This window comes from Hesperophylax consimilis, chromosome 2 (genome assembly GCF_061612785.1).
Source record: "Hesperophylax consimilis isolate HC1 chromosome 2, BYU_Hcon_1.0, whole genome shotgun sequence".
NCBI lineage: Eukaryota > Metazoa > Arthropoda > Insecta > Trichoptera > Limnephilidae > Hesperophylax > Hesperophylax consimilis.
Genome location: NC_142837.1, coordinates 30,925,166 through 30,951,270, shown reverse-complemented (window position 1 = coordinate 30,951,270; position 26,105 = coordinate 30,925,166). Strand labels below are relative to the sequence as shown.

General features: G+C 31.5%; 1 protein-coding gene across 2 annotated transcripts in view; it reads left to right on the top strand.

The window, feature by feature from the left end:
* LOC149425904 (ras-specific guanine nucleotide-releasing factor 1-like) overlaps positions 1-14,050 on the top strand; it is a 95,249-nt gene extending 81,199 nt beyond the window's left edge. For both annotated transcript variants that reach the window (XM_089642150.1, XM_089642143.1), the window contains 7 exons: positions 1,554-1,752; positions 1,888-1,985; positions 3,779-3,912; positions 6,908-7,056; positions 7,365-7,444; positions 7,525-7,642; positions 8,516-14,050. In XM_089642150.1, the coding sequence (XP_089498276.1) occupies positions 1,554-1,752; positions 1,888-1,985; positions 3,779-3,912; positions 6,908-7,056; positions 7,365-7,444; positions 7,525-7,642; positions 8,516-8,698 (961 nt within the window). In that variant the 3' untranslated portion in view covers positions 8,699-14,050. The remainder of the gene's footprint in view (positions 1-1,553; positions 1,753-1,887; positions 1,986-3,778; positions 3,913-6,907; positions 7,057-7,364; positions 7,445-7,524; positions 7,643-8,515) is intronic.
* Positions 14,051-26,105: the final 12,055 nt, after the last annotated feature.

The window sequence follows — 26,105 nt, the reverse complement described above, 5'->3', positions numbered from 1 at the left end:
AAACCAGAAACTTTTCTGTGCCTTTGTAGATCTACAAAAAGCATACAACCGAGTCCACAGGAAAAAGCTATGGAAGGTGTTGTCCATGTATGGAGTGAATACAAATCTGACTCAGGCAATTGCGTATCTGTATGAGGGAAGCGTTGCATGTGTTAGGGTAAACGGTGGTTTTACGGGGTGGTTTGATATCACAAAAAGTGGTAAACATGGCTGCGTAATGTCACCGTGGTTATTTAAGCTATACATGGATAATTGTATGCAAGAATTGAAAGAGGTGGGATTGGGCGCGAATTTGAGTAATCTGAAAGTATGTTGCCAGTTGTATGCTGATGACGCGGTGCTGATTGCTAATAGTATGGATGATCTACAGTCTCTCGTGTCTAGGATGAACGAAGTATGCATGAAAAATAAGTTAATGATGAATGTAAGCAAGTCTCAAGTAAGTCAAAAGTCAACCGTGGACGAATAATGTTGACCACATTTTAATAGCATTCACGATTTTCATTGTGACATTGGCTCCAGCAATCCATTTGAAACCCAATAGATAGATTTGGTCAAATCAGTTTAGTTTTTTTTCAATTTTATTGTTACATAACGGCATACATTTTTTCTGTTGATATGATCGTACATAAGTTTTAGAGAAATATTGTGGAGTAAACAAGTTCTAACACTTTCAAATTTTAACTCAGGTGTTGAATGGTTTTTTCGTTTGTGAACAAGTTAACTATATCGGAATTTTAAGTAACAGATTTTACGTGACCACATGTTTTATTCCGTTTCTTCTCTACAGTGTTTTTTTGACAAGTGCTCGACATTGTAGCACTCACTCCGTAAATAATTGAGAGGTCTCAAATTGCCTTAAATGGGACACGTCCAAAGCGTCTGCTCTAGATTACAATCGATCTAAGAGTATTCTCGAATAAAACCCAGGCGGTACTTGTATGGAAAATAAAAACATTGGAGGAAAAATTCATATTGCTCAACCAAGTAAAGAGCTGACTTTTAATACTTCAACAGCCGTAACACTTCTTCTATTCCTCTTTTTAATTATTATTCCTCTTAACAGCCGCGCATTTCAAATATGGCTTTCTATGGTTCGCCGGCGTTTTACGGCGTTATTGAATAGAAAAATAACCATAAAAGTAACAGGCATAGTTACTTTATTTTTATAAGGTGATAATATAGTATTTTTATTTTAAAATTTTCCTGAAAAAAGTTACATTAATTGAAATAAAACAAATAAACTTATTTTGTTCGCGCGCACTCAAACCGTGACGCAATAACGCGGCGCGGCGCGGGCGATGCTTCGTCCCCTCACACCCGCATACGTACCTCACTTATATGAATTGCGTATTTGTGTGTAGTCTAAACATTCACCTACGCGTTGCGATAACGTGTATAAAACTCGATAATGCGTGGTACCCGTGAACACCGTCTTCTAGGAAAAAACGTCACCCGTGAGGCTCGTGAACGGCTGACAAAATGCCACAGTAAAATGCGCGGCTGTTAAAGTGTTAAAAATGTACCACCATATTAACAATTGTATTTTTTAGACATTGGGTATCTAAACACTCCGCTGACTTCTGGGCGGAGGGCAGACTACGTGTATCCGTGGCCAGCTTTTTGGAAGACATTGTATGCAGTCCTAACTTACTGCCAGCCGAGCACAGGGCCGCCGCACACCTGTTGAGATTGCTGGCCAGGGAAGAGGAACGAAGACCTGATTTGCGCGCCCTGCTTTCACCACCTCTTGCAAGTGTAATTTTTTCTGCAATCCTGGCACATATTTAACGCTTTCCGATGCTTGCGATATATTCAATTTAACGTTGTGGATTATTTTTTTATATAAACGATTTACTCATTTACGATGGTTGTTTTATTTTTCAGTCCCCTAGTAAGGAAAGTATCGAAACGCTTTCTGCACTGGAGATTGCAGAACAGATGACGTTTCTGGACCATCAGATATTTGTATCTATTCGAAGCGAGTAAGTCTAGAAACACAATAATTACCTAATACCCACGAATGAATGTTTTTTTAACTACCCTCAGGCCTCTGGAATATTCTGTCAGAAGGTCGAGGTGTTTCCGTTTCGCAATAAAATCCAAATAAATATAATATTTCTGAAAATTCCAAAAAGTAAGAATTTTATTGAAATGTGATTGAATGTTCTTTTTATGTTTATTGTAAGAAATAAAAGTATATTTTTTTAATTATTCATATTTTGAATGCAAACATAAAAATAAAAATGATTTATCTTACGTGGTTTTTGTCTAAACACTGAATTAAAGTAACGAAAACACACATTTTACCATAAAAATTAATGTCATCTTACTTTTTCGTCGTTTGATTTCATAATAATTTATGAAAAATTCAAATAGTTTTAATTTTTTTCTCAAATGGCGTTCGGATTTTTGAGATTCATAGAGGAGCATATTATCTTAATTATTTTGATTAACTTTCCCATTAGAATATAAAACGTGGTGTTTTATCTTTCTAACACTGTTTAAATCAAATTTCTGATCACGATAGTAAGGAGACAACGATTCTATGAAATGAGTTGTTCCCAAAAGCGAACAAATTAGACTGAGTCAATGAACACATTTAATCGTACAGTGTGTTTTGGTAGACCCCTTCAAGCCACATTGGAAATGTCACTCCTCAGTGGTTTCATATAGAATGCTTTCCAAAGTGCAACATGGTAATTTTTTTTTTGCTGAGTAATGCACTTTTATACTTTATTTATGCGTAATTTTTTTCAGGTTATTTTCAGAAAACTGTAGATGAAATAACTCAATCCTCAAAGTTTTTCGTAAATAGAAATTGCAATATTACATTTTAGATTGAAAAAATAAGCACTTTTATATAAACTCCAAGTTTTACAAATTAATTATTTAAAATTAGTTTTACGAATCTAAAAATATTCATGTTTATCATCTCCTTCAAAGTTTTCACTTTGTAGCTTGAAAGGTTTTACCATACCATAGTCGTCATAATATATATAAATATATACATAGAGGTTGTTATTATCAAAGGTTATCATCATGAAAATGCTATCAATACCTTTAACTTTTAATTTATTTTCAGACTAGCGACGTAAGGATGTTAGTTTTTTGCCTTCATCGCCATTAAAACGTTTAAGAAAAAAATCCTTTTTAATGTGAATATCGCACAAGAGTTTTGCATCTGTTACCTTATAACTGAAGTCAGTGAGACTATGGCCTCTCTAATTGGGGTATGTTGTGAGTCTGTAGGTAATGGGGAGGGGAACGAGATGATGGAGAGAAATATGGGGTATTCAGATATCATCTTTGAACACGGCTAAAGCCATTTCAAGGAACGTTTTAATTTTGAATGGTTTTCTTTCACTTGAGTGATAGTGAGAGTATTTGCCACTCTGGCACGGGTCTATAGTAAACATTATATTATTTCACTTGATTATTTGTGTGTAATAAAATAAAATTAAATTTAATTAAATGTGTACAAAACATAATTTAATTAAATGAAATAAACCCAGCCATCGGATTCGTGGTAGAGGACCTCACACATCTACCGCAGAGGCCGTCTGAAAATGTTGTAAAGGCTTTCAGCTACATAGGTACCCATTATTTGGTAGATACATAAAGGTTTCAATATTGTTATTTCAATATATCATTTTTGTGTTATTATTAAATTATTAATCTCAACACAGGCTATTCCTAGTGAGGTTAAAAATTGAAATGTAAGCAACAATTGCATGTAAAGAAACAATCTAACGTTGAAGTTACGTATTATTTTCAGGGAATTTCTTGGCCAGGCATGGATGAAAGCTGACAAGGCAGATCGAGCTCCTCATATACTAGCTATGACGAGACACTTTAACCAGCTGTCAACACTTGTAGTGTCAGAAATCTTGCGAAAAACAACACTTGCTGGTGAGATTCTATTAATTCATTTACATATGACCTTTTGACTTCTGCGCCCTTGAAAAGTCATTGAAAATATTTTAACAATTTTACCCGAAAAAATTATAAAATTGATTTGAATTCGGACATACACACACGCCCACAATATATTTTGTGTACCCGATGCTTATTTGCACTCGAACAAGTATTAAAAATAAATGTCTGAGAAAATTAATATAATTGGCTTAAAATAAAGATTTTTTTCTAATTATAGCTATTGAGACTTGATCTAATTTACTTGACTTAATCTACTTGCAACTAGGACTTATAACTATTGGCTTAAAAACTAGTGACTTAAAATGACATACATATTTACAAATGTGGTTTAAGTTTGCAACTAACATATTTATTGCTATCCATCGTTATGTTGTTATACCACTTGTAACTAACATGTTAATTGTTATCCAATTAATTTTTAGAACTCCATTTTAACTTTTTTTATACATATTCAATAGAATTATTATTAATTTTACAAAACTGTCTGTCAAATTTACAGTTGGATGACGCTTTCAGAGGGCAAAACAGCTAACGCGTAATAATAATTAAACACAAGTATTTGTTTAAATAAAATGTTTTTTTTTTGGAAATTTAATAATAATGGGATTTAATATTCAAGAATCCAAAATAAAAATTTAAATAAAAAAATATATAAATTCAATAATAATTGGAACTAACATATCGCATGTTTTGGGTTATCTGGATTTAATATAGTCTAACTTGAGTAAAAGTGATAAAACTGAATTAATCAATTTAATTTAACGTCACTCTTTACAGCTTGAACTAGTATAAATTATATTAATTAAACAAAATTATTTTTTATGTAAAAACCGAGAAATGGATGCAAAAAAAATTTATTAACTGAAATGGGTATCTTTCTTGCACACATTTTGAATATGTCATTACTTTTATTTGGACTTAAAACCGAGGCCAATAAAAAAAATCACGTTGTTGGAGGAACAAATATTACACGTTAATTTATTTGCAAATGACACCTGCTAAGTCATTATTATTTGAAACGAAGATTTTCTCATTATTATCAGTTATTCCAATAGAATTTTGTTCCTTGTAGTAAAAGAAAACAATACAAATCAAAATTTAAAAAAAATGTTTCTCTCAATAATACAGTAGTTAAGAAATATATATTATATGTGTGAAAAATAAATTAATATTACCATAATAGAAATGAATAATGAAAAATGATACATAATATGTATCATTTTTATCATCATATGTTTAACCGTGGGTTAGTTTGGCAAAATATTTTCTGACCTCTTCTTAAAATTTCAAAATATCCCAAGAACTTCTTATTTACTTTTCAATATTTTACATTTTTTATGGAAAAGAAAAAGCTAGATTAATTTTTGCATATGTTATTGAGTAAAAAAGATAACATGGACATAATTATATTTTTAACTCACTTTTGAAAACAGGTGATGGTAATTTGTATTCAATATGATTGCATAAAATATTGATGATTTAACATTTTTGATTAGTTACTGTGGATTTCTCCTACTATTCATTATTACATTATCTATGAATGAATATACTTGGATTTCTTTTACAGGTTGTATATGAAAATTTGATTTTTATAATGTATCAAGAAAATTGTACCATTATTTGATCATCGTCATTTCAACTGTAACCCCATTATCATGTGTTTGATTAGTTTCAGATGTTTTTAAAACATCATGCCAACGAGCAAACACAGAATAATATAATTCCAAGAATTCCAATTGACTACGCGCCTTGTAGGAAGCAACTACAACGGATGAACTTTGAATGTTTCTTTCTAGTAACATGTTAACATTTACGTTTTTTTCCGCTTGAACCAAAACAATAGGTTCAACTCTCTTGTGACCAAGTGAGTTTTATTGTGTTATTTGATTGGGTTTACGTACCTACTGGTCTAAACCGTTAATACCCACAAATTGACATATTTAACATAAATCTGTTCAAAAATTAAAGAATTTTTCTGTCACACCTCGTGTCAAAGGTCGTCGCGTCTTTGCTAAACACTATTATTACCTTGCCATTTAAATTCCCCGTATATTTTATGTTTTTTTCGTGCTTTATTAAAGTATTAGATATCCTGACCTTAGGAAAAAGGCGATGAAATTATTTTTAGTGAACATGTCAAAATACAAACCTTTTCCTTTTTAGAATTATTTTCTCCAGTAAAATACCTATGTTTTTTTCTCGGGTCTTCTTAGCCTTTTCTTACGTTCGTTTGAAGGTCAATGTAACGTCAAATTTAAAAATATATTTTATGTTCTCATAATGCCATATTTTTCATTTTGTTTTTATAATGCTGTCCTTTTGGTTTCGTCATCATATTGTTGTTTTAATGATGTTGTCCTAATGAAGTAATAATCGAGTCGGTCGAAAAAAGCTGTGGAAGGTGTTGTCCAAGTATGAAGTGAATACGAATCTCATACAAGCAATTGGGTCCCTGTATGAGGGAAGCGTTGCATGTGTTGGGAGGAACGGTGATTTGGTTCTAGTTCCCCGCGTTCAGTCCTCCATTCATGGAGTAAGCAGTTCACAATGGAGCAGTGGGGCACTGAATTGGCAGATGAAGAGTGAAAGTAGACCGATTTCTGTATAAATTAATTCTTGAGGCATTCATGTTGACAATCGTCTGAGAAATGTTGATAAAAGCGTAATGAGTAAGAATAAGAAAACAACGCTTAGATGATTTGGGCAGGTAGATTGTAGAGCAGATCAATGAATAAAGGATTGTAAGGAGAATAAATAACGCCAATGAGAATGAAGTAAAGAAATCGGGGACGCCCCAGGAAGATATAGCTTGATCAAGTGAACCAAATACTTGAGTCGGGCCAAACCAAGAGTTAGTATATTATTATGAGATGATGTATGAATGTGAATGAAGCAATGAGTGTTAGCTGAGACAGAGTTGTTGCGGGGTAGTGGCGTAATGGTTAGTTAGTCAGTATTGTGATTGCAGGTCGAGTGGCAGCTATAGAGAAATGGGCTGCGGTGGCCGATATATCACGCTGCCTGCACAACTTCAACGGAACACTGCAGATCTGTGCTGCTTTCACCAACACGTCCGTGTTTCGGCTCAAGAAGACTTGGGAGAAGGTATCCAAAACTGTAAGTAGTTAAAAATTATTATAACCAAATTTTGTAACAGCTTATATTTTATTTTAAAAGAAAATCAGTGATGACAGCTTTAGATAAAAATACACATTTATTACTGTGCAAACGCTTTCAATGCAGACTTTTTTGAGACATGCACAGAACATTCATCCATGCACTAATGTACTTTATTAATTATTCTTTTAAATTACAATGGTGTAATTGACTTAAGTTAGGTATCGAAAGTGGACGCTTATCTTTATATTATGTTAATTAAAAGTGTCACGACAAATCTTGTAATGAGTAAATATAATAATTTTCAGAGCAAACAAACTATCGAGAAACTTCAAGCCCTCGTGTCATCGGATGGTCGATTTAGAGCACTCCGTGATGCACTGCACAGGTAAATATAGTTATAAAACTATTTGTATATTTAGTTTTAATAAAAGTGCTAAACTAAAATTAAATTGTTTTTGCTTTCAGATGTGACCCGCCTTGCATTCCTTACCTGGGTCTTTATTTGAGCGATCTCTCATTCATTGAGGAGGGAACACCAAATTTCACACCAGAGGGGCTACTGAATTTCTCAAAAATGCGCATGGTTTGTTCTTATATTTTTAATTCTGTGGTAACTAACCAACATTGAAGTCTATTGCAACATGAAAAAGAGAAGTTGGAACTTTGAACCATTCTGATCATTATTTATTAAGTTCCTTTGCCGTGATACATAATTTTGCGTTTTTCTAAATCATCAACCTTATTCAATATTTTCTTTTTTTTAACTAACGATAATTAGAAAGGAAACAAATAAAATAAAATATAGATAGATGCAAACAAAATTAAGATTATAAAATTTAATAAATAGATCCAAATAAAAAAGAATATACATTATTACAAAGTAAATGCTATCAATTAAGAAGAAAACAAACACCAAAACCTATTATACATTGGCCTCGTTAAAATATGCACCGCTACAGTGTTTAATAAATACAGTTTTATACTTAAAGGCTTTTTAAAAATATCAGCAAAAGAGTTATCAACAGTGTGTAATCTATTTATAACAGAATTGTAGCCTAAAACGGTAGTATTATTGTCAAAATAATACGTATAAGGGAATCTTGATTATGAATGTGAATCATCATATAGTATCTTCAAATAAAATGTTCTCCCCTCAATCGTGAAAGTAAGGTAGATATCTTTCATGCTGCAAACGAAATCAAACATCCTTTTATGGTGGTTGACTTTTGAGGTATTAATCAATATCAAACATGTTTTACGGAAATCATGTATCTAAACTTCCTACTTTATCATGCGTTATCCGTGTGGCATTCTCCTTGGTTAACTTTTCAAAAATATAATTGTTGATCCAGATTTAGTGTTAAAAATTTCATTCCTTGTAAAAGATCATTTTACAAATCTGCAAAATTTGTTTAGTTTTGATTTAACGATTTTTAATGTTTTTTTCTGTCTCCAGATTGCCCATGTGATCCGTGAAATTCGCCACTTCCAGCATACGGCTTACAAGATAGAGCACATCCCCAAGGTATGCGGCTATTTGCTGGACCCTACACTTCACCTGGAAGAGGAGAGACAGTACCGACTCAGTCTGGAGCTGGAACCTAGAACAGCCAGGGTACCACTTGCACAGAACATGTAAAATTAAAAGGTTGAATTAATTCTCCAGATAATCTATACGCCTACTACCTACCCAAATAAATAAATGCCAATATAATTACACTTAAATGTTACTCTAACCGGTATATTCTTAGACAGAATGGTTTTTCTTCAATGTTATCATGTAGGTTCACTTCATTTGAGTTTATAGCCAACAAATTTCAACAGAAAAAAAAATAGGTCGTAAATATTGCAACAGAACAATTCTGTTAAAAATATTTTACTTTAAATAACGGAAAAAATAAATAATGTAAATATATAAAATACTGATAACGTTAGTTTAGTATCAACTGTACTTAGTTCCCTTACAAGTCCATATTCCCTTAGTGACAAACCAATTTCACAAGAAGTTTTATTTCCATTTAAAAAGTATATGCCAAAAATTGGGAGAAAATTGATATTGTTAATCTATATTTGAAATATGAAATCGACAAATATGACGTTTAATAAATAGGTTCCAATGGTCAAGTTGGTTAAGACCCCTGTCCCGGTAGACAAGAGATCTTGGGTTCGATTCCTTGTTGTGACCGTTATCTTTTAATTTTTCTGTGTTCTGTTTCGTAATATCTTCTTCATTCATGGTACAAAACATTGATGGTTATAACCTTCAAAATAAGTTAAAAAGAAAAAAAATGTTCCTGAATATTCTTTTAGACTTTTGAAAAAGTCAAGGTATCCCTTATTAAAAAATCGGATATGTTTATTCGAGATACTATCTAGGTGACAAACCAATTTCATTTGAAACTTGAAAAAATATGGGAAAAATTTAGAACATGAAATTTTTAATTCTTTATTTTAAATATGAGATCGACAAAAATGACGTTTAATAAATAGGTCCCAATGGTCAAATTGGTTAAGACGCCTATCCCAGGAAGACGAGAGATCTTCATTTCGATTCCTCTTTGAGACAGTTTTTCTTTTTTTTCTACGTTTTGTATTGTTTTGTTTAGATTTATTATATTTTATTTTTTTAATTCAATTACATTGATAGGTAACCTTCAAAATAAGTGTAAAAGAGAATGTCATTCCCAAATTTGGTTACATTTACCTAAAATATATATTAATTTGGTTAGTATTATACCTGTCACCCCTTTACCATGAGAGGGTTAAACCAAAGTCATAACCAAATACTGTTTATTGCGTATAACAATAATAACAAATTAACAAAGAAAGCAATATCTTTGTGACTTGACTTTGCGAGCATAATTTAAAAATGTATTACTTTGTTTTAAACCACTTTATTAAACAATTTTACAAATAATCAACTAGTTTCGGTTATGACTGACATTCTTAAGGAACGTAATAATATAAATTAACTTAAATACAGACATTGACATATACATATGTATTACAAAAAGGAGAAAAGAGAAATACATTAGAGAGAGACAGATAATCAGAGCTTGGTAGGTTATCGCAATCGGGCATTTACACACTTATTTGCAAAGATTTCCCGGCTATCTGTGTAGGTAAAACAGCGAAAAATTAGCATTACACACTAGGTTAAAAGAAAACATCAGGTGTTTAACAAGTACAGGTTTTTTGGGATTTGATGAACGTCTAATTAAAACAGACCATACTTTTGATAAGAATACAGGGGTGGAAGCGATACATGAGAATGGAACGGGCTTGCGCCTTAATAACTTGGAGTCGTTAGAAATTATGAAGGCAAAGTAAAAAAATATGGTTTTATTTTAAACTAGCTACCCATAGTTTAGTGTACCCGGTATCGGCTCGGAAACTTTTATATACTTTCTATAAATACAATTTGCATGTATTATGTATATATAAACTTTCCGGAAGAAATTCTCTAAAAATCAGTTGCGTTGTTTAGAAAAAATAAGCGCACAATAAACAGAGGAGGGTAGTGACTTTATACTATTTAGAGATAAATAAAAGGAACCATCCAATTGTTCAATTTTAAAGCTGTTCCCTTTGTTCCCGTGTAACCTCCTCCAATCTAATAAATTCTCTAATATTTATCTCTCTCTCTTCTTATAGTTAACTTTATATATGTATAAATATGTTAATATCGGAACTTAATCTATTTTAAATTATTACGGCCCTTAAAAAGATTAGTTACAACCGAAACTAGTTGACAATTTGGTAAATTGTATAGTAAAGTGGTTTAAGGGAAAGTAAGTTTTCATTTAAAATAAATAATACTATAAATTCTCTCAACGATTTTTTTTATAATCACTATGATTTGGTAGCACAACATTTAAAAAAAATGCATGGAGAGATACATCGCGTCGTTTTGAATATAATCCTGTCTTCGTAGCTAATAAAATAACCTCACTTAGACAGGAAATTTGTACAGACAAACATAATGATTAGGTATCTAAAATATACGTTGATTCGAACAAAGGTGTCTTTACAATGATGTATAAAATATGGCGTTTTGTTATGAATTAATTAATATCTAATAATTATTGTAAAACATAAAAACATTATGTTCAATCGGTAATAAAAATGTACAAAGGGAGTCCAAGGTTGATGGTTTGTTTTTTTTTCATATTTTTTTATCGTTGTGAAAAGTTCAAAGCATGAGCTAATAAAGTTTTCAGGGGAAAAGACAATCACAAAAAAGTTACGTGAATAAACGTAGCAAAACTCCAACAAAGTATTTATATCGTTAAATCATTGTTATCATTACAAAAAAGTAAATGAATTAAATACAATTTATTTAAAGGGTGCAACTAAAAAAAGAAATCAAAATCCCATTTAGAATTAATATTTTATTATGATATTGCCTTGATGCTGTTAGAAATCTGTCGACATAGGGTATAGATATTTATACGTAGTTCATTTCCAAAGGCCAGCGCTAATACCTTCTAACATAATGGCCGAAAAAAGTTGCTGTATATTTTTAAAACATGATGATTATCTTAAAAAATTAATCTAGATAAAAGTATCTAAAATTGTTAAAATTATTAATATCACATATCAGATCGTGTATGTACTTAAACTGTTGAATATAATAATCTCATTCGGTATTGTTACTCTTTGCTGAATATGGGCAAGATGTTAAATTCTTAGGTCCTATTTTTTACTAAAACAAAACAACTGTTCAATAATTGTTCGAACCAAAATAATATAGTTAAAATTTGTCACTATTTCTCTTGATGGAAAAATGTTATGTTAAAAATTAAGTCACAAAAAAAATTAAATCACAGCCATTTACAATAAACGAAAAAAAACGTTTTTGAAAATTAAAAAAAAAATACTTTCGCCTACTCCTAACTAACTTGCAAAATGGCGATCACGTGTTGTTGGTTCAAATTTTGGTATTCAAAATTACTCGAGAAACAGTAGGTATTATTTAAAAGTTAAGATATCAAAACCACGCGTTTTTTTTAATACACTCATTATACCTATATAGTTGTCATTCAAATTAGAAATTAGTAACTAAATTCGGTTAAAAGAGTCAAGTTTCTTATTATAGTTTCCGTGTGTTGTATTCTGTATTCACCATACTTAGGAGATTTAAGACTTCCTTGCTCCATCTTGCGTGCACAAACATAGGCTAGGAAAAATAATTTAAGAATTTTAAAACACTTGAAAATATATATTTTTAAAGTTACTAAGCAAATATATTTGCAATCGCTAGACATAATTTACATTACGGGATATCTGTTAAAAAAAGTATTTTCTATAAAATAAATTATACTGAAATTATTAATGTAACTGAAGTTATGTTCTTCATTTACCAACGGAATGTAAGATGGTGATAGTCAATTCATTATAATTATTACATTAAATAAACCTTTCACAAATACTTTTACATTATTATTAGATAAGTCAATAAATCATTTGAAGATTCGACTCTTAACTTAAAATTGTATTTTTATGGTCGTCTCTAAAAGAATTATTGTAACGAACTGTAGTAATGAAGATCACTTATTTTAAATTCTATATCTCTTGCCTATAAACTCCATTATTTATTTACCGTAATTGTTAAAACCGACAAAATGATCATTTATTAAAAGAGTGCAATGTGTGTTGTCTATCTATATAGTCGTTGAAGGTTATGGAAACAGTATCGGCGTGAACTAATTATCACTAATAGTTCACTTTGCACGATGCGCTCTCAAAGAATTGAATTTTGAACTTTTTCATCTTAATGCCACGGAATAAGAACCGCTCAAAACTTTTTCTATCACCAAAGCTTATTTTTGCACATAGTGTGCTTTCTTTAAGATATCATTTAGGCGTATGAATGTGTCAGGGTATGTAATTATATACAAAATCGAAGTTTTCGGCAATGGAACAAAGTGAGAATTTTTTCTAAATCTATTCCTTATATTATCGTCGAACTCAAAGTCGACCTTAATGAATAATTTATTTAATAAACGTTGCTCAGGACAATCTTAGATATTTCTTAATATTATTCTGATATGCGTTTTCTGATTATGATAATCTAAAACCATTTCTCCATTTTATATAGTTTATTTGCACGTTTTTGCGTGCATGGTTTTTCATGGTGTAAGTTTAACTATTTAGACTTAACTTTTGGTACTGGCTGCTGCAAAATATGCAAGTAAATGGAAAAAGGGGATATCCAGACACACGGAGATACTATCTTAATATGCAGATTGTTGTTCCATATAATTTACTTGCATATTTTGCAGCAGCCAGTACCAAATAGTTAAACTTACACAATGGTTTTTCATGGTGTAAGTTTAACTATTTAGACTTAACGTTTGGTACTGGCTGCAGCAAAATATGCAAGTAAATGGAAAAAGGGGATATCCAGACACACGGAGAGACTATCATAATATCCAGATTGTTGTTCCATTTAATTCGTAGATCGTTTTCCAGCAGCTGGGGTAACTTTTTTTTAATCCAGAAAAAAACTCTCGGCTCGGTTTTTATAATATCCTTTAAGATTTCTAGCTACATGGCAATCGCGTTTTTAGTAAACCATAGATTTGGTAAGTATGCAGCCGTCAATTTGTGCACTTTCGGATTTAACCCTTCAAAAGACTATTCACTGTTTATTGTATTAAATGTGACTACATTTAAGAAAAGTGCTTTTTATGACTGCACAAATGTGATTTATAGTGAAACTATGGTTAAGATAAACTAAAGATTGCATAAATAAAATGTAAATAATGAGAAATATAATGTTACTGTATCACTTATGAAAAAATAAACATTATAGATTATTCTGAAAATGTTACTAAGTAATAGATTGAAATTGTGAAAAAATATCATTCAAGTTTGCAATCATCTTGAAGAGTATGAATAAGAAATACATATATTATTCATTTGCCAAATAAATATTATGCACTTTAGAACAAACTGAACATTTTATAGATTTTATTGTGAAATTTATTAAGACGTATTGTAGAAATTATTATTAAAATATTTTTAAACCTTAGAAAACAATTTACCTCATTGACATTAAATGCTACCTATATTGTTCTTGTTTCTAATTTTTAAACTCTTAATTAATGGTGGAATTCCATTTTTATAAATTTTCTTGAGTATTAAAACAACTCTATAACTTACTTCCACTATTTTTGTTTGAAGTGTAAAAAGTTGTATAGGTGTTTCAATCCATGAAAAAAATTAAAATATAATACTTATATTGTTCGTGTTTAGAGTAATGTTGGCATAAGTCAACTTTTGTTAAAATAATAACATTGTTAAAAGGCAGGACCTTACATAAAAATTATATCTGCGTATTATTAGTAAATCTATTTATTATTATGTATTGCAAATATAATATATTGAACTTCGCGAAACACATTTTTCACTCTGTAAAATACCTTCTCAAAATCAAGCAAAAATACTAATAAAAATTGTAAAAACAATATAGAAAATAATATATATGTTTCCCAAAAATATTATTGATACTGGATGTTATCGACTCATATAAATTATCTTGAACGTAAATGTTTTAATTATTTTAAGATCTTTCTTACTTTAAGATTATTTTAAAATAAACTTAACTAACAGTTTTACAGGCAATCTTCTCTCACAGTCTTATGATATGAATAATGTTATGTATGCTATAATAGTATTGTTATATCAATAATGAAAAAAATATTGGAATTTATTTCTAACTAAACCTTGATCTGAATGTAATAAAAACATATTGTTAAAATGGTAAAATTATTGTAATTTCATCTGTAACAAAAAAAAATATTTTCCTGCTTTGAATTGGTTTGAATGTTTTGACCAAATGTAAAATAAAATCGATTATAACTGTTTGTTTATTTTTTAATTTTTTCAATTCCCTAACAAAAGTTCCTACAAAACCTGTTGTCATAATTAATTTCATAAGTAGGTATCTATTACCACACGTTTAGTTCATGTTTGCTATTTAATTGGAGGTTTTAAATACTAGCAGAAAAATTAAATTGGAATGTTGCGAAACATAAAATTATTATCTTCGTCATTTTTATTTGTATTGTGCTGTGCGGGAAATGATTGGTGGAGTTTAAATAATTTATCTAAGTAGTTCATAATCAAATTTTAATCTAATGTTATTATTCGATTCTGTGAGTTTTTTTAAATTTCATTTTTCTCACAGTCGTTTCATCATTAAAAGGCATGATTAAACTCACGATACTGGCTTTGAACTTCAATTAATAAATTTCAAAAAACTTAAGGCGATGCCATACATAGTAATGCAAAATCAAGTGTTTTTGGTTTGAAAATTTGGTCGCCTAGAAATGTTTCAGATGCTTTAATTAAATAGTGCGAATAGAATACATTCTGGCCTTTGAAATAATCTAGTAATTTTTTAGATAAGTCTTTTTATAAGCCCAGAAAAAAATAATATATAAGGCCTATGAAAACTGCTTTATAGTTCAAAATCTCCTACTTACGAACCCTTTTTCGGTTATAATTTTACTGTATAATGTGACAAATTAAGTTATTTATAAAATGATCGAAAAAAAGTTAAATATTTATGCCTGAACATCCACAAAATAAAATAAAAGGCACTTTTTTGCCATGTTTTTTTCTTGCATAAATCAAAACAGGTGGATGTTGTAAAGCGGGAATTTAAACCTTATCGCCATCTACGCAAGGGTTGTTATTGATAGCGGCTCAATTTAAAATATTACACGACGTAGTGCATCGCCTTAATATAATAATATGATTTACATCGAAATGTTTTCTCTATTTATGTGTTTTAAAATTGAAAAAAAATCAGTTGCCTTCAAAAAAATACTTTGAAGGTTTTAATATTTTTTTTTGATAATATCAAGTGCGAAAAGTTTACAATCGAAAAATTGATTACGAACTTATTGGAATTTTTTTTAATATTCGGTGGAAATTGACAAAATCTAATCGTCATGATTTATCAAACCGAAGTCATATTTACTGACCTGTTACGTGGCTTAACCCCATTCATGTTTACAAGGTTAAACTGATAAGTACACATGTGGTATCTCCACTCAGTTTTCATATATATAATTTAAAATATAAACTAAAAGACAGCGCCATCTGTTGGGCGTAAAAGCAACACGCGCTATAGTTTCTCCATCTGCACAGACAGACGGAGTAGCAAGGCGTGGTGGGGTATAGTTAGTAATTTATATAATTACTAACTTAATAAATCTTTTAAACATTGATACTTATACATATACTTACATGATAGGCAGAGAGGATATACCTCTACACAACTGTCTGCACTCACTCCTAGCATCAATTTTATTCACATATCGTCTTTTACTAACTGTTATTTTCTTACTCTTTACATGGCTCTACTTAAATATTTAATTCACTTGATCGTGAAAGATCTTCCTCGGGCACACCTGACTACTTCTACTTTTCATTTTCGCGGCATATATATAACAGAGTTTCAGAAGAACATTATCCTTAGATTCAGTTCAACATGCCGAAACCATCTACGTGTCCCTTTCTTCATATCTTATCTCTTTTTGATTCTGAAATATGATAATATCATGCATTTATTTGTTTTTATGCATTCATGGGATGTGTGAAATTGCACTAACCTCACCACATTAAGGAATTATTTAACCTTATATTACTATTTATAATAATTTATATTTCAGCCGTCACTTCATTGATCGTCTGGGCTCAGATCTTGCAGGCAACATTAAATTGTAAGTAAAATGCTGAAATATGATAATATCATGCATTTATTTGTTTTTATGCATTCATGGGATGTGTGAAATTGCACTAACCTCACCACATTAAGGAATTATTTAACCTAATATTACTATTTATAATAATTTATATTTCAGCCGTCACTTCATTGATCGTCTGGGCTCAGATCTTGCAGGCAACATTAAATTGTAAGTAAAATGCTGAAATATGATAATATCATGCATTTATTTGTTTTTATGCATTCATGGGATGTGTGAAATTGCACTAACCTCACCACATTAAGGAATTATTTAACCTAATATTACTATTTATAATAATTTATATTTCACCCGTCACTTCATTGATCGTCTGGGCTCAGATCTTGCAGGCAACATTAAATTGTAAGTAAAATGTGAATAGGCTATCGATTAATACTAATAGTATAGTATTAATACTAATAGTGTATCGTTAATTTGTTGAATAGGGAATTTTAACACGGTTTCTGAGAAATTAGTACCTTTATTATTCAAACATAATATTTTTATTTATTTATTATTAAATTAAAAAAAGTTTCTCATCACGTTTCAAATAATTGTTGAATGTTGCTTTTGCATCAGCAGCCTTTAATTTTTTTTTAATAACCAAAAAAATCACTGGAAAAAAATGAACTTTTTAAAGATTTTGACCGTGTCTTCAATAAATTAATAATTTTTAAATAGGTGGGCATTGAGTAAGAACTTTGAGGAACTCCTTCTATAGATCAATAGAATTATTTATACTATGACATCATGACGATTTTTCTGTTGTTCATTGTAATTCATTGTATATCGGTGGAGTACAGCATAAGCCTTGTTTAAGCTTCCATCAAATATTACGGTTTTAGAAATATTTATGTGAAATATCGTCGGAACGTTCTTACAGTTCACTTTCACAATTTGTTATGCGGGTGTATACTTTGGGATTACATAAAATAAATCCTAACACCGAGCCATAATATTGACGTATCAGTTCTACAAATACACATTGAAACCTTACAAAATTCCAAAGCAATTATTTCTACTTAGCAGTAATAAATTGTTCTTAATTAATTATCAATATTATATTACAGACAGCCCTGATTTACTGAGCCTAATTACCTTCCATATACCAACTAGAAATACTCGAACAAAATTATTTTTAATTGCAACAATAATATCAGGAGTGAGTCATTTACATACTCGCTTAGACCTTGATTACGTGCGGTTAGCAATACTTTCTCAGAAATAGTAGATGTGTCTGCACGAAATTTAGTTGCAAGAAGGCTATAGTAACATTCCTCATAAATACATATTAATGCTAGCTTTATTATTCGTTTGCTTGTGTTCTATTTTTTTAATTTAATTTAACTTACTTTCAAACATTTTGTAGGTATCAACCACTATGTCCAGTTTATGGGCGAAATGAAATAGTCCCAGTGAGAGATCGTACGTGATGTCATCGTTCTAATATCTTCGGTCTTTTTCGTTTTTGAACAAGACGCGTGAGAATGAAGTGGACGAACGTTGTTGACGTCCGTACTAGCTTTCGCTGGGACTGGTTTACTAAAATATGAACGAAAAGCAACAAACATGGTGAATTTCATGTCAGGTGTGCGTTAGTATTTATTTTTTAAATTGCTAACAAAAGCTAGTGAGACTGCAACATTCCTAAAAGTGGTGAGTATTTTGTGAGGATATAGGGTGAGAAAAGAGATAGACAAGAGGAAGGTGGGGAAACACCGGGCTATTCAGGTCTAGATATGATAACCAAATACGGCTAAAGCCATTTCAAGCATTGTTTTGATCATGAATTGTTGTATTTCACCAGGATGAAACCGTATGTAACTAAAGATGCATTCCAAAATAAACCATATTGACATCTCTGTACCGGTTCTACGTAATAATGTTTCCGGTAACAATGTCCCTAGTAAAAATATTCAAGTACAAAATATTCCCAGAAATAATGTTCCTTGCCAAAATGTTCTCAATTAGAAACATGTAAGATGTTATTGTATTGTCACAGTCAGTCAGCAGCCTCAGCATGTTCTAACCTAACCAAAACTTTTAATAAATGTATTTATTGTCATTATAATATCTATTTGAGTTCTTTCCACTGTGCGACTATTAAATAGAAACATTTTAGCAGGCAAAATTTTAACCGTAGACATTTTTGACAGGAAACGTTATTATTAGGAACATTATTACCGGCCTCGCTCTGTATCAATAAGATCGGTTATAATCAAGCAAAATGGAAGGCATCACAAAATAACAATCTCTTTGAAGACTGGATTAGAATCGTAAATACTTTAGTAATGCTTTCATCATCAATGTGTGTGTGTGTGAGGTAATCATGGAATGAGGACAGTTTTTCGAATGCACCGATACTACACGCTGTGATGATTTGAACTATCCCAAGTCTTCAGACCCGGAAAAAACTACCCCTGATAACAGAAAATTATGAACACAATAATAAATACGAAAAGAAAACAGGCTACCAGTGTTATCTAACAAAGATTATCGGACTAACTATAGAAAATTGTAATAATAAGGAAGAGATAGATGTCTTTGAGAAAGTATGCGTATTTTGTGGGATAGCTTCGGGTGAACAAAGGAATGATTACTGACTAGAATTGTCTCACGGTTTTAAAGAGTTCAATGAATCTTAATATAAACGGATAGACTCTTTGTGATGAGCGAGGTCGACAACACTTGGGATATAATTCCATAAACGCAATGAAAAGTCCGGAAATCAGTTTTAGGAAAATAGAATACGAAGTAACACTGATGACAGATGACTCGAAATGAAAAGATGTACATATATACATATGGAAAAACGTAATCTTAACCACTTAGAGATCGGAAAAGTGAGAAAACGAAATAAATTTGGAATAAAACGAAGATTCTGAAGAACCGAGAAACACATATTGTCAAGTGTTAACCGAAAATCTGAAGATAGTACAGCAGACTGAAAAAATGAAGATAGTACAGCAGACTGAAAAAATGAAGAAAAAAAACGATTTTGCAGAGAAAAGCTTATTCCGAGATCGTTAACCGATCAATAAAATTTACTGTTTGCTAACAATAATACAAAACTTTGATGTTAGATGGAGGTTGCAGATAGAGAGGAATTCGATTGAAAACAGATACGTTTACTGATAATTTAATGTATGTCAAATTTAATATTTCTTTATTAGTGTTTAAAACAGATTATGTACACACCATTCATTACAACGGCAAAGAAAATAGTTAGAATTTATGTCTATAATCGGAATTAAAACAGGGTATAAAGATTAGTTAAATATAAATTTGGTCCAAATGTTTTGAGTCTTTCAATAGCTGAGTTTTCACTCACTCTACTTTCAAAGAATATGGGTTACCACACAAAAAAATTACATTAGTCTTTCCATATCTTAAAACAAAACAAAAATACACAATAGATGAGAGATTATTGTACGTTAAAGCCACGAAGGTTTTACTTACAATTAGTTTTACTTTAAGAAATATCATAGGGGCTCGTGGAAGGTAGGTAGTGGAAAAAATGCGTACGTAGTATGCAGAAATAGGGTTGATGACATGAAGAAGAGTCATCCCCTAAATTAGACAGCAGAGGTTAGGATGACCATACGTTATTAAAGAAAAAAGATAGGAGCTTCATATCAGTGAGTATTACAATTGGGGCGCGTGGGAAGGAGTTAGATTTACTTTTGATCAGAAACAGTTAGAGATAACAAAGAGACTACATAGAGTGAAAAAGGACGGATCATTACAATGTACTTATATATATTACGTAGTTTACGACTGTAAAAAACGTCAATGAGACCAAAGGGACGTTTTAATAGATGTCTCTCGCTTTAATTGTACAATTTTGAGTAGGAAATATATTTTGCATACGTAAACCTTTGTTCCAAGAAAAATCCATTAGCAATATTCCAACATACCTACCAAGGTAGGCCTTAGCACAAAAATCTACCGGCAGAATATCAAAATTCCATTAGATTGCACTTATATAACTTACAATTTATTCCGCACTAACGAGAGTCCGTTCCCAAATGCGTTCATGAATATTCAACCTTTCCATGTTCATATACCTACGTAATATTTTGCTTTGATGACTAGTATTTTTTTAATATGTGAATACCGCAAAAAGAAGTCCAAATTGCATCCATCCGTCTGGAGCCAGTGATACTATAGCATCATGGAATTTAGCGGGAAGAGAAAGGAGGTGGGGAGGATGAAGGTTGGGAAGTTCCTGATCATCTGGTCACCAAAAACGGCTAAAACTATTTAAAACAAAATTTATAATATAAAATAGAAAAAAGTGTCCTAATGCTCCAATAATAATAATATTAGTTTGTGTGATTATTACGACAAATTCAATGACAGACGTCAAGTATAATTTTGCTCTGTATAAAAAATAGTGGAATAAAGAGCAAAAAGTTTATTTTAAACTTAATATAACTTGTGTATCTGTGCATCATAGTGCGGCGGAAATTCTGGAACTAATTTTATGTATGTACTGAACCGCATTCTTAAGAGAAACTCATTAAAAAAATCTAAAAACTGAAATTTGAACATTTTAATTATTTATTATGAATAATTTGGATGCACTACCTACATATGGCATATTTACTCTTCTAGTCAATAGATGTCAGCAAATACCTACATGTGTTAAAATTATAAAATAAACTGAGTTACGTCTACGAATCAATAGATGGCAATGCTTGCAAACTTGTGAAGGAAAATATTTTTATTTCAACTATTGCCCAATAGATGGTGAAAGTGTTTATAAACATAAAAATAATATTTTTTTTATAAATAATAGAAATCAAAGCTTTAAGTGCACATTGGATCATTTACTAACCCTATGTCCAAACCAACTAAAAACATTTTTTTATTTTTTATAGTGAATACCTCACAAGAGTCCCAACTGCTCCCGTCTGGAGCCAGTGAGACTATGGCATCTCCGATTGGGGGATGTTGTGAGGCTGAAGGTAAGTGGGGAAGGGAAAGAGGAAGGTGGGGAAGTACCTGGCTATTCAGATCTAGTCACTAAACACGGCTAAAGCCATTTGGAGCAACCTTTCAATTCTGAATGGTGGTCTTACACCAGGGCGATACTGGTAGTATCTTCCTCTCTGGAAACAAGGTCTAACAAAAATACCAAAGATGACATTGAAAACAATTATGTTTTAAAAATAGAAACTGAGCTTCAAGAAATAAAAACGTTTAACAACTTTATTAATGATAAATAATATGATGACATCATTCTTAAACTGTCACAAATCATGGATTCACCAATACAAATAAACAAACTCAAGGAAGAAATGGCAGAAAAGGAGAAAAGATTGGCTACGATGGAGATTCACCTGGCAGATATTGAACAATCAGCCCTGTTAAACAGTATCGAAATAAGCGGCCTTAAATTACAAGGAAAATATACCCCCAGCCCATACTGTAACCCAGATCGCTGAGCTCGCAGGAGTTACCATACCGCCTGAGGATACATTTAAAATTACTACTACCAAACAAATAACCAAAAAAAAAATAACAATTAATTTTGCAGACAACAAAAAAGTACTCATCATGTAAGCAGCGAAACATACAGACCCGATAATAAAAAATTTCAACGGGAAAGGAGACCAATACGTCTATCCGGCGTTAACCAAGTATTACAAAAATTTACTTTGGAACGCCAAACAAAGAGCCCTAATAAAAGAATATAAATATGTTTGGGTGAAATCGGGAAAAATACTTATAAGAAAAACTAAAAATTCAAAGTTATTCGAAATAAAACATCTTACAAACGATATACCTACTAAGATGATTTAAACAAAACAAAAAAAAACCCTACAGATACTTCATCTACTCTATATCTCTATAAAGCCATCTTTCACAATGGAAACACTCGAAAAACTGATACCCGAACCAATAGTCACCACAAATACCTGCATGTTAAACCGTATAATCCAGGACGAGTTACCGATCCTGAACATAATTCATCAAAACATTCGAAGTATTAACAAAAACTTCGAAGATTTCACTGTGCTGATAAATGAATTATATTTAGAACCTGACTTATTAATCCTTACAGAATGTTGGATAAATTCCTCAAAATATGTGCATAAAAACATCAACAACTACAAAGTCTTCAATACTAAACTTCACAAACATCAAAACGATGGAGTAATTGTATATTGTAAAAATAAGATGGAATGCAAAATAGAAGAAATCGAACTACAAGAAGCAAACTGTTTGAAAGTAAAACTCGATCAAAATACATGCATCTTCGCTATCTACAGATTGCTTTCATCTACAAATTTGTCACCATTTCTTGAATCACTAGACTCCATACTACTTCAAGAACGAAACATCAGGAACTTGTTTGTCATAGGGGACAACAACATTAACATACTGGATACTGGAAGGCAACATCCACAAACACAGGAATACCAATTACTCCTCCTCTCCCACGGGATGACTACCGCAATAAGGGAACCAACAAGAGTGGATCACAAAATAAATAAATCAATCCCCTCGCAAACCTGCATTGACCACATAATGACAAAAACAAATAAAAAATACCCCACAATCATACATCAATCCATTGTCACTGATCACCACACTTTAATTCTTAACATCCATGCAAAGGAAAATCGATCATCGACTCAAAATTTAACGAGGAATAGACATGTTATAGACTACAACGAACTAAAAAATTCACTACAAACTGAAACCTGGTAATTAATATATAAAACTGAAGACCTTGAAGATGCTTGGAAATTATTTATTAAACTATTGCCATTAAAAATACATAACCACACCTCAATAAAAACTTACACATATTCACACAATAAAATTATCAAAAAGTATAGATCACACCTGGTCTACTAAAATGTATAATAAAAAGAGACAAGATCCATCAACCTTTCCCTAAAACTATTTCTAAAAATTGATGGAAATTTAAAATGAACCAATCACATTAGCTATTTAGATAATAAAATTTTAAAAAAACTAAGTTATTTTTTCAAAACTATCAGGAATGTGCTCAAGAAAAAAAGGCTTATTTAAAATCTACATGGCTCTCTGCCAATCACTGTTAGAATACGGTATTATCGGATGGGGCAGTGTAAATATAGCGCCCCTATAGCAGAGTATAGCGCCCTTCGTGGCAGCAGGACGCGTCCTAACGCTTCCTCCAACCGCTTTGTGATTTTTTTTTTTTTTAGTATTTTCAAAGGAAATGTGGCAACATCCATTTGAAATTATTTTTAAAATCAATCAATCAACATTTGAACTTAAATAAAAATAAACTTAGTAATTATTAGAAATTTATAATATGTTATTTGAGTGCAGTGTTTTAAGTGAATATTCGGAAATTTGTTCAAAAATATTGGACATTCGAAACGAACGGCGATCGGTAAATGCACTCCAGATGTTTTCATTAAAATTCTCGGCAACTGGGCAAGCTTGGACCCTGGCAAGTTTTTTACTAAGCCCAGGGTAATTTATTACCCCAACCGTCGCTTTTTGCGACGGAATGCACCATTTCAACAATTACCAGGAACAGGATTACATGGAGATAAATGATGGACTTGCCGAACGTCACAGCGGACGCGGTGGACTCTCATACTGCAGCAGCTGGTCCAGTTCCTTCACCACTTAGGATTCTTGCTGCAGAGTCTCCATCTTCGATCTTCGTAGAACGTCACAGCGGTGCTGCCAAGGTCTGGTATCTATGAGAGGATAGTGTGTCAGCGCTTAATTAGCAGCAGACACATACCTGGACGGATGACGAACCTCGTGCTGGCACTGTTGGTGGACGCGGTGGACTCTCTCGCTGCAGCAGCTGGCCAAGTTTCTTCACCATCTAGGATTCTGGCTGCAGAGTCTCCATCTTCTATCTTTGTGTCACCTGTTCCTATACTTCATTTTACTTAACTTAACTTCACTCTATTTTTGTAATATTTATATTTAATGTAATACCTGCATCATCTGTAAAGCGCCCCTGAGGTGATATCTCACAAAAATAGCGCTATACAAATTATCGAATAAATAAAATAAATAAAAATATACTAAATCCACTAATTAAAACTCAAAAAGCCATAATGAAAATTATACTGAAAGTTCCTGTAAAAACTAGCACTGACGAAATCTTCACCAATCTTAACATCATGTCAATTAAACAACTTTATTCTAAAATTATACTCATTTACATTCATTTAAGTACAAAACCCAAGAAATAACAACAAACACGTACAATAGAAACACTAAATCTCATGGTCAAAAACTTATCCAACAAATAACTACTAATACAACTTTTGGGCAAAAAAGCTTTTTATATCATAGTATTAAACTCTACAGTAAAATACCACTCTCACTCAAAAACCTCAACATTATAACATTTAAATCGCAAATAAAAAAACTGGATACTTAATATAGGGAGATCTGAAATAGAAAATATACTGATATCAAACACAGACTAAAACCGAATTTACTAAATTGAACTATACAAAAAAACACTATCTTACTTATTTTTATATTATTTAAAAAATATATTTATATACAACCTGATATATGTTTATAATTAAATTCATATGGTACTTGTAATGGACCTGTTTGGGGTAAAGGAACGTAAAGATTTTTTTTTATATAAATTAAAATACGTTCAGAGAATAGGGAGAAACGAACAGACTATGGACATCTTTGGGACATCCTAGAAGCTTTATTATAGAAACCTACGTCGGTAATAGGTGTTAACCACGTAATAATTGAAAAGGGGCGCGTTGGGTTTCAACGAATCAGACCATTCCCAAAATCAATTAAATAATTTTTCGCCAATCACGGAGACTAGGGGCGGTCTAAAGACGCGAAACACTCTAGGTTGATTTACTGTTGAGCTAACCTTGGGATCCGGTCTCACGATGCGTGTAAAGGCACTTGGAATTCGACGATAAATTTGCATTCTAAGGCAGAAACGTAGCGATACCCAACCATCGATAACGAAAAAAGGGGGTGACGGTCTGGTGAAAGAAGAGGGTGTTTTAGAATGTTTTGGACCATAAGACATATTACGAGGTGATCCTCATAGAGAGAATTGTTTACGTTCGCTGAAGTTCTGAGTGCTATTTCAAGTGTTGACAATGGACACGAATTTTAACTTAAGATGGGATGTTTGGCCGAAATTGCCTAATTATATTAACACGGGGGAGATGCAAGTTGGGTAATTAAGAAAAGACATAAAAGTTAATGGGTCACGAAGTCTTTGATTAACGATCAAAATTTTACGACTTTTTTTTGCGCGTAAACAAA